Genomic DNA, 15,386 nt, shown 5'->3' on the forward strand with positions numbered 1-15,386 from the left:
ATGTCTTCCCACAAGGGCTCTGTGGTGGCACAAGGCAATGGAGCTCCTGCCAGTAACCGGGAAACTGACACAGTGGAACTGGCTGAACTGGGACCCTTGCTGGAAGAGAAGGGCAAGCGGGTCATCGCCAACCCAAACAAAGTAAGTTGCCTTCCTGGGACCCTTCCCTTGACCAGCATCTTCCTTATACCTCTGCCAGTCTCTTCTTTGATACTGATGGGGCATTCTACCTCTGAGCTATTGCCTCAGCCTTATTTATGTATTTATTTTTTAATAGTCTCACTAAGTTGTGGAGAACCTCACTAAGTTGCTAAAGCAGGCTGTGAACCCATAATCCTCCTGACTCAGCCTCCCAAATTCTGGGATTACAAGCATGCCTGGAAGTCTGTAGTTAGGGGTGTGTGTGTGTGTGTGTGTGTGTGTGTGTGTGTGTGTGTGTGTTTTACTAGGGATTGAACCCAGGGACATTCTACCTCCAAGCTACACCCCCAGTCCTATTGTTTACTCTTTATTTTGAAATAGGGTCTCACTAAGTTGCAGAGGGGCATTACTACGTAGTTGAGGCTGGCCTTGAGCCTAGATCCTCCTATCTGGGCCTTCCAAGTATTGGAATTACAGGCATGTGCCACCACACCTAGAAGTCTGTACTTCTTAAGATTTCACTTTTATCAGCATGATAACATAGTGCTTGGGAGGCTGAGACAGGAGGACCACAGGTTCAAGGGCAGCCTCAGCAACTGAGGGAGCCCTTCAACAATTTAGTGAAACCCTATATCAAAATAAAAAAGGAAGCTGGGCATGGTGCCACATACTTATAATCCCAGTACTTGGGAAGCTGAGAGGGGATTCTGTAGGTTTTAGGACAGTATTAGCAAGTAATGAGACTCTCATCAACCTAACAAGACCCTGTTTCCAACTAAACTGAGAGTATAGCTCAGAGGTAGAATGCCCCTGGGTTCAATATCCAGTACCACAAAATAAATAAAGAATAAAAATGCACCAAGTGTGATGGTGCATGCTTTTAATCCCAGTACTTGGGAGGCTGAGACAGGAAGAACACTGGTTCGTGGCCAGCCTCACTTACTTAGTGAGGCCCTCTGCAACTTAATGAGACCCTGTTTCAAAATAAAGAATAAGGCCAGGGGTGGTGGTGCATGCTTGTAATTCCAGCATTTGGGAGGCTGAGACCAGAGGATCAAGGTTCAAGGACAGTCTCAGCTACTTAGGCCCTTTGTAACCCAGTGAGACCCGGTTTCAAAATAAAGAATAAAAAAAGCCAAGCTGGGCCGGGCGTGGTGGCGCACGCTTGTAATCCGCGCGCTTGGGAGGCAGAGACAGGAGGATCGCACAGGTTCGAAGCCAGCCGCGCATGCTGGCTTAGGAGACCCTGTTTCCAAATTTAAAACAAATGTAAAAATAGGTCTGGGAGTGTAGCCCGGAGGTAGAAGGGCTTCCAGGAACCCCAGTACCACCAAAAAATAAATAAATAAATAAAGCCGGGCATGGTGGCGCACGCTTGTAATCCCAGCATTCGGGAGGCTTACCCCGGAGGATCACAGTTCAGGGACAGCCTCAGCTACTTAGTGAGGCCCTCTGCAACTCAGTGAGACCCGGTTTCAAAATTAAGAATTAAAAATAGGGCAGGGGGTGTAGCTCGGAGGTCAGATGCCCCTAGGTTTCATCCCCAGACCCGCAAAAAAAAAAAAAAAAGAATAAAAATAGGGCTGGGAGTGTAGCTTGAAGGTAGAATGCCCCTGGGTTCCATCCCCAGTACCGCAAAGAAAGAAAGAAAGAAAGAAAGAAAGAAAGAAAGAAAGAAAGAGAGAGATAGTTGGTAGGGAGGGAAAGGAAGAAAGAAGGAAAGAAAGAACAAATGAAAGAAAGAAAGAGAGAGAGAAAGAAAGAAGTTCAGTAAAAGGGCTGGTAGCTCAGAGGTAGAATGCCCATTGGTTCAATTCCTAGTGCTGGAAAAAAAAAAAAAAAAAGAGCTGGGGCCATAGCTCAGATGTAAAATGCCCCTGGATTCAATTATTAGTACCAGAAGAAAATTTTAAAAAAGAAAAAGAGCCAGGCGTGGTGGCGCACACTTGTAATCCCAGCATTCACGAGGCTCAGACTAGAGGACAGCCTCAGCTACTTAGTGAGACCCTGTTTCAAAAAATAAAGAATAAAAAATAGAGCAGATGGTTTAGCTTGGAGGTCGAATGCCCATGGGTTCCATCCCCAGACTTGCAAAAAGAAAAAAAGTCACTTTTTTTTTTTTTTTTTGGCATAGTACTCTGGATTATCTCTAGATTCTTATCATTAATAAGAGTGTATTGATACGTATCTTTTTGTTTGTTTTTCCCAGTGTAAACTTTGGGGTAGTTCACTCCCAAAAAGTACTTAGAACTTTTTTAGCCTCAGTGCTTAGCACAAGACCTGAAATCCATTAAATAATAGGTAAATGTCTATGAATATAGGAGGCAGGCAATTAGGGTTAGGTTTTTTTGTGGAAGGGGACACAGAATTGAGCCCAAGGACATTCTACCTTGAGCTACACCTCAGCCCTATTTTATTATTATTATTAATTATTATTATTATTATTATTATTATTATTTCTTATTTAGAAATAGGGTCTTACAAAGTTGCAGAAGGCCTTATTTAGTAGCTGAGCCTGGCCATGAACCTGTGATCCTCCTGTCTCAGCCTCCCAAGTACTGGGATTACAAGCATGCGCCACACTCAGTTTAGGATTAGGTTTTAAATTGACTTTGTGTGACAAGCCAAAATCTATATAGTTTATATAGTTTATAGTTTATCCCTATAGTCTATCTTAAGTAAGCTGTGCGTGGTTGTGCACACCTGTAATCCCAGTACTTTGGAGGCTGAGGCAGGAGCACTGCAGGATTGAGGCCAGCCTCAGCAATTTAGCAAGACACTGTTTCAAAATGAAAAGAGCTAGAGATATATCTTGGAGGTAGAATGCCCCCAGTTTCAATCCCTAGTACCAAAAAATAAAGAAATAAGTCTCTCTGGAGTAAAAGGGTTCGGGAAGTAAGCAACCCAAGGCTAAGGAGGGCTCTACTGTCAGGCACCTATCTGGATCCACCATTAGTCTTTTTTTTTTTAAGTGTGTGTGTGTGTGTGTGTGTGTGTGTGTGTTACTAGAGATTAAACACAGGAAAGTTCTACCACTGAACTACACCTTCATTCCTTTTTATTTTTTACCTTGAAATAAAGTCTCACTTAGTTGCTGAGGCTGGCCTCAAACTTACAATCCTCCTAACTCAACCTGCAAGTACTGGGATTACAAGTGTATGCCACCACAATTGCACAATTGCCTCCTCATTCTTTTTTTGTGGTACTTGGAATAGAACCCAGGGCCCTTCTACCTCTGGGCTACACTCCCAGACATGTTTTATATTTTATTTGGAAACAAGTTCTCACTAAGTAGCTGAGGCTGCAATCTCCTCCTATCTCAGGCTCCCAAGTCCTGGGATTGCGAGCGTGCGCCACCATGCCTGGCTTTCATCATTCTTTTCGTATGGCCCTCATGCACACTCCTTTCACCATGAAGGAGAGAAGGGCCCACTCATTCTCTTTGTCTTTATTTTTTATTTTATTTTTTGGTACTGGGAATTGAACCTAGGGGCATTCTACCTCCAAGCTACACCCCCAAGCTTTTTTATTTTTTGTTTTGAAACAGGGTCGTGCCCGGTTGATGAGAATCTCACTACTTGCTGAGGCTGTCTTTGAACCTGCGATCCTCCTGGCTCTAGGCTCACAGATGTGAAGCACCACACTTGGTTCCATTCATTCTCTTTCAATGAGAGTATCAGGAGCCCTCAACACTCGGGCCAGAGCCTAGTTATGTAGTCATGTTCAGCTGCAAAGAGGTTAGGAAATGTCTTTTCATTGGGTCTTTGTAAAATTGCTATAACATTGCCACTCTAAATAAAACTTTGTCCAGGAGGGAAGAGGGGAAGAAAGGATGAATGGATGAACAGATGGATGGATGGAACTAAAGGAAATGAAGATGAGGATATTGGGGTGGGCAAGTCAGTCTACATCACAAAATCTAAGTGGGCCCTTGTGCCTACCAGGGATTTTGAACAGGAGAGAAAGAAAAGGAGCATAATCTAGAAAGAAAGGAGCTGAACTACCCAGCTTCCCAGCTCTGTGGTCTGGAGCCCAGGGGAGAACGGTGTCTCTCCTCCACAGACGGGTGGTCTCCCGGCGCTCTTTGGTTGGTTGTGCCCCCAAGTCAGTACTGTGAGTTCTGAAGTCCAGTACTCCTGAGAGTTGCTGTGGGCACAAAGTTACAGTTACTTTAGCGTCCCCACAGTCAGCACTGTGAAGGTGACTTATTAAGGAAGTTTCTTTTCTTTTTTTTTTTTTTTTTTTGGTGGTCCTTGGGTTCCTGGAAACCCTTCTACCCCGGGCTACACTCCCAGACCTATTTTATACTTTTTGGAAACAGGGTCTCTTAAGCTAGCGGCACTGGCTTCGAACCTGCGCAATCCTCCTGTCTACGCCTCCCAAGCGTGGGGATTACAGGCGTGCGCCACCACGCCCGGCCCTTATTAAGGAAATTCCTGAGACTCTTATCCTTTTGAAAATTTGGAGGAAGTTGAAAGACACTGGGTCATCGAGACATAAATAACACCTAGGGTAGTGCGCTGATCCCGCGTCTCTCGTTCCCCCCGTATGCCTAGTAGAACTTTTACTCCAGCAGTTACAAACTATGAGTGAATCCCGACTACGGCGTTGTGAGCTCAGTTAAGTCTCATGCTTTTAGAGAAGAGGTGCAAGGCCCTATGAAGGAGAGTGGCTGGGCAGAACGCAGTGAATTTGGCTTTCTCTTGACTTCTCTGATTAGTACAGTTTATAACTTCCTGGATTTTGTTTGTTGTTTCCTTCAGGCTGAAGAAGAACAAGCATGCCCTGTGCCCCAGGAAGAAGAGGAGGAGGTGCGGGTGCTGACGCTGCCCCTGCAGGCCCACCATGCCATGGAAAAGATGGAGGAGTTTGTGTATAAGGTGCAGCCTAGAACTTCCATCCTGGGAGGGGAGAGGCAGCAGGCCTGTCTGGGGTGTTCTCAGCTGGCAAGCTTGCTAAAGAGCTTTTATTCCTGTGGGTAGGTTTGCTCAAGGTGAAGGATTAGCTAAATTTTTCTACCTATCGTGTTGGGCATTTTTTTAAATATACTCTAAAATGGGTTTTTGCTTCCTTGTGCTATGGACCCCTTTCGCTTCATCAAAATATTTAAATCTGATATAGCAATATAGTTTCCTCTGTGTGTGTGTGTGTGTGTGTGTGTGTGTGTGTGTGTGTGTGTGTGTGTGTGGTATTGGGAGTGGAACCCAGGGGCTTTTTACCTCTGGGCTATTTTATACTTTTATTTGGAAAAAGGGCCTCACTAAGTTGCTGAGAGCCTCACTAAGCAGCTGAGGCTGGCTTCGAACCTGTGCGATCCTCCTGTCTCAGCCTCCCAAGTGCTGGATTATAAGCATGCGCCACCGCGCCTGGCTAGGTTCCTTTATAATATATTAAGTATGCATTAATACCTGGGCATGGTTGGGCATGGTGGAGCACACTGTAATCCCAGTGCTTTGGTGGCTGAGACAGTTGTATCACAGGTTCAAGGCCAGCCTCAGGTACTTAGTGAGGCCCTCTGCAACTTAAGAGACCCTGTTTCAAAATAAGGAATAAAAAACAGGATTGGGATGTAGCTCAGAGGTAGAATGCTCCTGGGTTCAATCCCGCCCCCCCCCCAAAAAAAAAAAAAGCTAGGCATGGTAACCTGTGCCTGTAATTCCAGTACTTGGGAGGCTGAGACAGGCTGAGACAGGAGGATCGCAGGTTCCAAGTCATACTCAGCAACTTAGTGAGCCCCTCTGCAGCTTACTGAGATCCTGTTTCCAGCTAAAAACTAAAATAGGGCAGGGGTGTAGCTCAGAGGTAGAACACCCCTGGGTGTGATCCCCAGTACCAAAAAAATAAAGAGCATTAACAACAATCTCTAACATGTTTTATTAAAATTTATAATTTCTTTTGTGTGGGTCTAGTACTGGGGATTGAACTCGGCCAGTCTCCAGTGGAGATGCACATATTATCCAGGGCCCTGCCCAAAACATTGTCTGCATCCTAGGTCTGGGAGGGACGTTGGCGGGTCATTCCATATGATGTGCTCCCTGACTGGCTGAAAGACAACGACTACCTGCTACATGGCCACAGGCCACCTATGCCCTCCTTTCGGGCTTGCTTCAAGAGCATCTTCCGCATCCACACAGAAACTGGCAACATCTGGACCCATCTACTTGGTGAGTGATTTAGATGGTTCAGGGAAATCCAATTTGTCGTCACCTTTACCGTTTAGCTGGTGATTATATAGCCTTTGTCTATGGAGAGGAGAAAGAACAGAGTTGCTCTGGACAATTGATAGAATTGTGCCTTTTAGCAATTGACTTTTGGTTGATCCTTGATCACTGACTCTGTGTGTGTGTGTGTGTGTGTGTGTGTGTGTGTGTGTGTGTGTGTGTGTGTATGTTGAGGATTGAACCTAGGGGTATTCTATCTCCAAGTTACAACCCATCCCTTTTTATGTTTTATGTTGAAGCAGGGTCTTGCTAAGTTGGGGAGGTCTTTACTAAGTTGCTGAGGCTGGTCTTGAACCTGTGATGTTCCTGTCTCAGCCTCCAAAGTACTAGGATTACAGACACACACCACTGTACCTGGCTACAGTGTTTTGTTTTGTTTTGTTTTGTGGCACTGGCAATTGAACCCAGAGGCATTTTACATCTGAGCTAAACTACCAGCCCATTTTTATTTCTTATTTGGAAACAGGGTCTCATAAGATGCAGAGGGCCTCCCTAAGTTGTTTAGGCTGGCTTCAAACCTACAATCCTCCTGTCTCAGCCTCCCAAGTACCTGGATACAAGCATGCACCACCACATCTGGCTTACAATGTATTTATGATAGGAAATTAGGAAGTAGGAGTCACCTCCATCTAGAATATTTCTGCCAGGGATCACAAGAGAACATCTGATCCCAGTGATCAACTGGTTCTAGAGCACATGCCTGTAATTCTAGTACTTGGGAGGCTAAGACAGAAGAATCATAGATTCAAGGCCAGTCTTAGCAACTTAGTGAGGCCCCTAATAACTTAGAAAGACCCTGTTTCTTTTTTTTTTTTTTGCGGGTCTGGAGATGGAACTCAGGGGCATTCGACCTCCGAGCTACACCCCCTACCCTATTTTTTATTCTTTATTTTGAAACTGGGTCTCACTGAGTTGCAGAGGGCTGCACTAAGTAGCTGAGGCTGTCCGCGAACCTCCATCCTCCGGTCTCAGCCTCCCGAATGCTGGGATTACAAGCGTGCGCCACCACGCACGGCTAGAAAGACCCTGTTTCAAAAAATAAAGTAAGTGCCTGGGCATGGTGGAGTACGCCTGTATTCCTAGTACTTGGGAGGCTGAGATGAGGGAATCGCCAGTTCCGGGACAGCCTCCACAAGTAATGAGACTCTTATCAACCTAGCAAGACCCTGTTCCAAAATAAAAATAAAATAGGGCTAGAGGTGTAGCGCAGAGGCAGAATGTCCCTGGGTTCAATCCCCCATACCACAAAATAAAAAAATAATAAATGAATGAATAAAAATGAAAGTGCTGGGTGTGTAACTTAGAGGTAGGAAGACTCTAGGTTCAATTCCTAGTACTAAAACAAACAAAAAATATAAAACAAAAAACCTACATTGCTACCATTTCAAAAAAATCTTTTTGTTTGGGTTTGTATGACTGGTGCCATTTTTTCCTGAAAAAAAAAATATTTTTTTTTTAAGTGGTACTGGGGCTCCTGGAAACCCTTCTACCTCCGGGCTACACTCCCAGACCTATTTTTTTATATATATTTTTTTTATTTGGAAACAGGGTCTCTTAAGCCAACACGTCTGGCTTCAAACCTGCGCTATCCTCCTGTCTCCGCCTCCCAAGCACGGGGATTACAAGCATGCGCCACCGCGCCCAGCATTTTTTCTGAAATTTTTGACTTGCATTCCCATGGCTAAACCCATAGTTCGCTGATTTGAAACCATCAACTGTCCGGTGCACAGGCTCACTTTTCTCCTCACAGGTTTTTTTTCTTTTTCTCTCTCGCAGGTTTCCTGCTGTTTCTCTTTTTGGGAATCTTGACCATGCTCAGACCAAATATGTACTTCATGGCCCCTCTTCAGGAGAAGGTGGTTTTCGGCATGTTCTTCCTGGGTGCAGTGCTCTGCCTCAGCTTCTCCTGGCTCTTTCACACCGTCTATTGTCATTCAGAGAAAGTCTCTCGGACTTTTTCCAAGTGAGTCAAAAGAGCAGCAGGAGGAAGGGCTGTGGGCAGCGCTGGGCTGTGTCTGATCCCTCGCCGGCTGGGTGCGAGGCGTGCCTGTGACTCCTAGAGTTTTCAGCATGCCTGAGGGAAGCTTTCTGTTCTGTCAGTATAAGGAGATGATGAAGCTTTTCTCATAAACACTTAATGAAACCTTTCCTGCATCCTCCCAGCAGATGGAAGCCAGCCGTGGAATGTGTTTTCTACCTGAACGCAGCTATCTTGGGGTGCCAGTGGGTTGCTTTCTAAGGCCTTCCTCTTGGCCCAAGCCAGCGCAGGGTGTGGCAGGTAGTCTGTGCTCCCTCATGCTGGTCCTCCTGCCCACCAGTCAGAGCTTATCTTTGCTGCCCAGGCATTGCTAGGCACATGACCACATCTGGTGTTTTCTCTCTTCCCCAACTCTGAGCCTGGGCTTTTATTTGTGTGCTGGTTTTTGTTGTTATTGTTGGCTCTGGTAGTGATGGTGGTGAATTCTTTTGCCTTTTCCCAGTAACAAGAATACATTTTCTCACTGGGCGTGGTGGCGCACACTTGTAATCTCAGCATACAGGAGGCTGAAACTGGAGGATCACGGTTCTCAGACAGCCTCAGCTACTTAGGCCCTCTGCAATTTAGTGAGACCCTGTTTCAAAATAAAGAAAAAAAAAATAGGACAGGGGATGTAGCTTGGAGGTCAAATGCCCCTGGGTTCTATCCCCAGACCCACAACAACAACAAAAACTAGTGCTGAGGGTATAGCTCGGATGTATAATGCCCCTGGGTTCAATCCATCCCCAGTACCACAAAAGAGAAAGAAAAAAAAGAAAGTCAATGCTTAACCAGGCACAGTGGCATACACCTCAGTAATTCTGGTACTTGGGAGATTAAGACAGGAGGATTGCAGGTTTGCAGCCAGCCTCAACAACTTAGTGAGGCCCTCTGCAACTTAGTGAGACCCTGGTCCAAAATAAAAAATAAAATTAAATAGGGCTGGCAATGTAATTCAGAGGTAGAATGCCCCCCAGGTACAATTCCTAATACCACCCACAAAAAAAATAAGTCAGTGCTGAGCCTGGCAGAGTGGCACATACTGGATACTTGGGTCCTGGTACTTGGGAGACTGAGCTAGGAGTATCTCAGGTTCAAGGCCAATCTCAGCAACTGTTTCAAAATAAAATAGGGCTGAAAGTATAACCCAGAGGTAGAGTGCCCCTGGGTTCAACCCCCAGTACCGTCCCCCAGAAATGTCACTGTTGGCATGGTGGTCTCCTGGAGTTCTGGCTTCTCATGAGGCAGAGGCAGAAGGATCCCTTGAGTCCAGAAGTTTGAGGCCAACCTGTGCAGCATAGCAAGACAAAAAAGAAGAAAAATCAACTAAAAACAGAACAAGTAAAAACATAGCTTAATAATCTCCCAGTCTAAGGTTCTTGTTTTTAGAACTTGTTCTGTCAAAGCCTGGCATGGTGCCGGGCGTGGTGGCGCATGCTTGTAATCCCTGTGCTTGGGAGGCTGAGACAGGAGGATCACGCAGGTTTGAAGCCAGCCTCAGCTACTTAGTGAGGCTCTCAGCAACTTAAGTGAGACCCTGTTTCCAAATAAAATATAAAATGGGTCTGGGAGTATAGCCTGGAGGTAGAAAGCCTCTGGGTTCCACCTCCAGTACCACCAAAAAAAACCAGGCATGGTGGTGCATACTTGTAATCCCAATACTTGGGAGGTTGAGACAGGAAAAGAAGGCTAGTGAGGCCCTCGACAACTTATTAAGACCCTGTTTCAAAATAAGGAATTAAAAAAAAATAGGTCTAGGGCTGGAGGTATATCCCAGAGGTAGAATGCGCCTAGATTCCATCCCCAATAATGGAGGGAAAAAAAAAAACTTTTTCTGTCAGAATGAAGGGATATTTAGAGCCTTCCTCCTGAGTCTGGTGCTGGTGGGAACCAGCCGGATTGTGATAGAATTTCTAAAATCAAGTGTTTACAAAGAGCATATAGATACTCACAGTTAAGGGAAAAGGATAGAGTTCTGCGAGTAGGAATGCTTAGAGACTCCTCCCTATAAAGTAGAAGTGCTCGACCTTGGGGGATTTTAATGCAGGACGTGGGGACTCGATTGAATGGGAAATGAGGAGAGACTGGAAACGATCTAATCTGGGAACAAACACAGAGCAGAAAGGACAAGTTAAATGAACCGTGGGAATTCTTCATTTCTTCCACTGACTCCTTTGATTTTGTGCCTCTCTTTTAGACTGGACTATTCAGGGATCGCTCTACTAATTATGGGGAGCTTTGTCCCCTGGCTCTATTACTCCTTCTACTGCTCCCCACAGCCTCGGCTCATCTACCTCTCCATCGTCTGTGTCCTGGGCATCTCTGCCATCATCGTAGCACAGTGGGACCGATTTGCCACCCCTAAACACCGGCAGACAAGAGCAGGTAAGAAGAAAGACACAGTGTAAACCTCAGGGGTATTTTGGACCTTGAGCCTGGCCAGCTCAACCCAGGACCCTAAGGCTTACAGTTTGGGAACCCCACCCACACCTGATTTGTATATGAAACTTTCAAACTCGTGTAAATTTAACTGGGCACAGTGGTGCATGCTTGTCATCCCAGCTACTCAATACACTGAAGCAAGACTATTGCAAGTTCTAGGCCAGCCTGGGCAACTTAGTAAGACCCTGTCTCAAAATTAAAGGGCTGGAGCCGGGCGTGGTGGCACACGTTTGCAATCCCAGCATTCGAGAGGCTGAAACCGGAGGATCGCGGTTCACAGAGAGCCTCAGCTGCTTAGTGAGGCCCACTGCAACTTAGGGAGACCCTGATTCAAAATAAAGAATAAAATAAAGGGCTGTAGCTCAAAGGTCGAATGCCCCTGGGTTCCACCCCCAGACCTGCAATAAATTAATTAATTAATTAATTAATAGGGCTAGGATGTAGCTCAGTGGTAGAACACTCCTGGATTCAATTCCCAGTACAAGAAAAAAAGATAGGGTGAGAGACAGGCAAGGAAGAAGAAAAAGGAAGGGAGGGAGGGAGAATTTTCAAAGCTCCCCAAGTTTCATTATTATTCCACTGGAGTGCTGATAAGACAGATCATTACCCAGCTCATCGCTTAGCTGTAAGTATAGCTATATTTATGATAGTTTAAAAATATAGCAAGCAGTCATTTTAGTGACCCAAATCCTAAGCATTCAACCAAGAGATTAAAACTAAACACCCAGGACATTTAACTAAGCACATGGAATGCTTAGTTAGATGAATAAAATACCTTCAGTGTAAACATTGATAACAAACTAATGTTTGTTGCCAATGTACTCTTAAGTCATACCCCCAGCCCTATTTTATTTTTATTTTGCAAAATAGTCTTGATAAGTTGCCCAGACTGGTGAACCTGTGATCCTCCTGTCTCAGCTTCCCAAGTACCAGGATTACAGACTCAGCTTAACTCTTATTTTAAGCTTTCTCTTTTCCTTTCCTTCTTTTTTTAATTTTTATTATTTTATTACATTTTATTTTATTTTATTATTATTTTTTTTTTTTTGGTGGTACTGAGGGTGGAACCCAGGGGATTTTCTACCTCCAGGCTTTACTCCCAGACCTATTTTATTTATTTATTTATTTATTTATTTATTTATTTATTTATTTATTTATTTATTGGTGGTACTGGGGGTGGAACCCAGAAGCTTTCTACCTCTGGGCTATACTCCCAGACCTATTTTATATTTTATTTGGAAACAGGGTCTCACTAAGTTGCTGAAAGCCTCACTAAGTAGCTGAGGCTGGCTTCGAACCCATGTGATCCTCCTGTCTCAGCCTCCCAAGTGCGGGGATTACAAGCGTGCGCCACCACGCCCGGCCCTTCTTTTTTTTAATAGCTATACTTAGAATAGTCAAGCCACTGAGCTACACCCCCAGCCCTTCTTACTTTTTTATTTGAGACAGGCTTTCACTAAGTTGTCCGGGCTGGCCTCTAACTTGTGATCCTCCTGAGGCTTTGACCTCCCTAGTAGCTGGGGTTACAGGTTTGCATCCCTGCACCAAGTTTATTTTAAGCTTTTATTACTTGCAGCAATACCTAACAACAAAATTACCCCTAGTTTTCAGCTCCTTTAGACTTTCCATATCTGCCATGTTTTAACCTCAGCTAAAAAAATATATATATTTATCAAGCACCAACCATTTGGTAGGCACGGTACCTAAACGGTACTACAAAGCTGGAGAAGGCAGGCCCTGCCTCTCCCCCTTCTGTATAGTGTAGTGGCACAGAGACAAATACCTGCACTTCCTTGCTCTTGCCTCAGTTTTGTGTCCCAGCAGCTACAGACAAGTGCCTGCCTAGATCCAGCTCTACTCGAGAGGTCAGAGTCTTTTTACTTAGACAATTAAAAAATTTTTATGGGCCGGACATGGTGGCACATGCTTGTAATCCCCGTGCTTGGGAGGCAGAGACAGGAGGATTACATGAGTTTGAAGCCAGTCTCGCTGGTTTAAGAGACCCTGTTTCCAAATAAAAATATAAAATAGGTCTGGTAGTGTAGCCTAGAGGTAGAAGGGTTTCCAGGAACCCCAGTACCACCAGAAATAATCATAATAATAAAATAAAGCTGGGTGTGATGGTGCACGCTTGTAATCCCCGCGCTTGGGAGACTGAGACAGGAGGATCGCACAGGTTCGAAGCCAGCCTCAGCTACTGAGTGAGGCTCTCAGCAACTTAGTGAGACCCTGTTTCCAAATAAAGTATAAAATAGGTCTGGGAGTGTAGCCTAGAGGTAGAAAGCCACTGGGTTCCACCCCCAGTACCACCAAAAATAAAACTAAAATAAAATAAAATATCACTGAGGGTATAGCTCAGAGGTAGAATGCTCTTAAATTCAATCTCTAGTACCCCCCAAAAAGGTAATATATACTAGCACTATACAGCTTTTTTCCCATTCTGGATGCATAGGAATTGTTACCCATCTTGTGGATAGACTTCCAAAACATGTATTAGTCACCAGAAAATAGCTACATTTGGATTCGAGTCAGGCAGCTGTGCGTTCCACGTGGTGGCCGCTCCCTGCTGACAGGCTCATGTCTTCTCTGTTCAGGCGTGTTCCTGGGACTTGGTCTGAGTGGTGTGGTGCCCACCATGCACTTTACTATCGCTGAGGGCTTTGTCAAGGCCACCACAGTGGGCCAGATGGGCTGGTTCTTCCTCATGGCTGTGATGTACATCACCGGAGCTGGCCTTTATGCTGCTCGGATTCCTGAGCGCTTCTTTCCTGGAAAGTTTGACATATGGGTAAGAAATGTCTCTCCCAACAGGGCCTGTGATGCTGAGTGACCAGCCCAAAGTTAGAGATCTAAGGAAAAGTGGTAACAGACATGGATCATGGAATGGGTGGGTGCGCACGTTGGGTGGGGGAATAGCCAATATTAACATTTTGGTGTAGCTCTGATAAGGACTTAAGACTTTCTAATTTTTTTTCTATGGAAATATCACTTTTATAATGTATAAAAAATTGAGAAACTAGAAGAGGCAACATGGTGCTGGGTGTGGTGGCACACGCTTGTAATTCCGGCATTCAGGAGGCTGAGACCGGAGGATCGTGGTTCGTGGACAGCCTCAGCTACTTAGCGAGACCCTCTGCAACTCAGTGAGACCCTGTTTCAAAATAAAGAATAAAAAGGTGGGCGTGGTGGCGCACACTTGTAATCCCAGCATTTGAGAGGCTGAGACAAGAGGATCACAGCTCGCAGCCAGCCTGAGCTACTACTTTTGTGTGTGTACAGGGTGGGGGGGTAATAGGGATGGAACCCAGGGGCATTCTACCTCCGAGCTACACCCCCAGCCCTATTTTTTATTCTTTATTTTGAAACAGGGTCTCACTGAGTTGCAAACAACCTCTAAGTATCTGGAGGCTGTCCGCTTCAGTCTCCCAAATGCTGGGATTACAAGCGTGCGCCACCACGCCCAGCTCTCAGCTACTACTTAGTGAGGCCCTTTGCAATTCAATGAGACCCTGTTTCAAAATAAAGAATAAAAAATAGGGTTGGGGGTGTAGCTAAGAGGTAGAATACCCCTGGGTTCCATCCCCAATACCCAACAAAAATAAAGAAATAAAGAAAGAATAAAAAATAGGGCTGGGGGTGTGGCTCAGAGGTAGAATGCCCCTGAGTTCCATCCCCAGAACTACCAAAAAAAGAAGAGGAGGCAGCATTCCATATCTGTACTACTACTTTACTATACCCCTAAAAGCTCTTTCTTTTTATTCCTGCAGTTCCAGTCCCATCAGATTTTCCACGTGCTGGTGGTGGCTGCGGCCTTCGTCCACTTCTACGGGGTCTCCAACCTTCAGGAATTCCGTTATGGCCTAGAAGGCGGCTGTACTGATGACTCCCTTCTCTGAGCCTTCCTCGCCTGAGGGGTGGAGGGAGGACTTCCCAAGTGCTTTTAAAAATAACTTCCCTGCTGAAGTGAGAGGGAGAGTCTGAGTTGTCTGTTTCTAGAAGAAACCTCCTAGAGAATTCAGTGCCAGTCAAGCTTCAGCTCACTTCACCGCCACCAGGCAATAAACTTTCCATTTCCATTCCCCAGCTGGGGACTCGGCACGCCCCTGAGCAAGGCAACTACTGGTCCCTCACAGAGAAAGGACGCTGGAGATCATGTGGAGATTTTATCCCCTCTTCTACCCATTTTGGGAAAAATTATGGACTGGGACTCTTCAGAAATTCTGTTTTTTCTCTGGAAGAAAACGTCCCTCCCTTACCCCATCCTTGCTTTGTAACCTGGCTTATCACAGGCCATCCATTTTTGTAGCACACTTTTCAAAAACAGTTATAACCTGGTCCCTCTTTTAGGGCCTAGATCTGCTTACACAGCAGGAAGAATAAAGCGTGGCCAACTTTTACACAGCCCTGCTAATCATGGATGTATTTCCAGGCTTAAGATAACTTGAGTTTTAATTTTTTTTTCTTGGCAGAGTAATGTAAACTTAAAATGGGGAAAGATATTTAATATTTAATACTAAGCTTTAAAGAGAATCCTGCTATCATTGCTATGTATCTTGATGCAAGAC

General features: G+C 45.1%; 1 protein-coding gene across 1 annotated transcript; it reads left to right on the plus strand.

Moving 5' to 3' along the window:
• On the plus strand, positions 1-14,717 carry ADIPOR1 (adiponectin receptor 1; the record flags this gene model as incomplete). The annotated part of the gene is made up of 7 exons (XM_080698364.1): positions 1-141; positions 4,905-5,021; positions 6,134-6,305; positions 8,139-8,325; positions 10,577-10,764; positions 13,416-13,609; positions 14,589-14,717. 7 exons carry the CDS (start codon positions 1-3, stop codon positions 14,715-14,717), a joined length of 1,128 nt encoding a protein of 375 aa, XP_080554490.1.
• Between the last annotated feature and the right edge of the window lie 669 nt (positions 14,718-15,386).

The sequence above is a fragment of the Muscardinus avellanarius genome, assembly GCF_963383645.1.
Source record: "Muscardinus avellanarius genome assembly, chromosome: 7".
In the NCBI taxonomy this organism is placed as follows: domain Eukaryota; kingdom Metazoa; phylum Chordata; class Mammalia; order Rodentia; family Gliridae; genus Muscardinus; species Muscardinus avellanarius.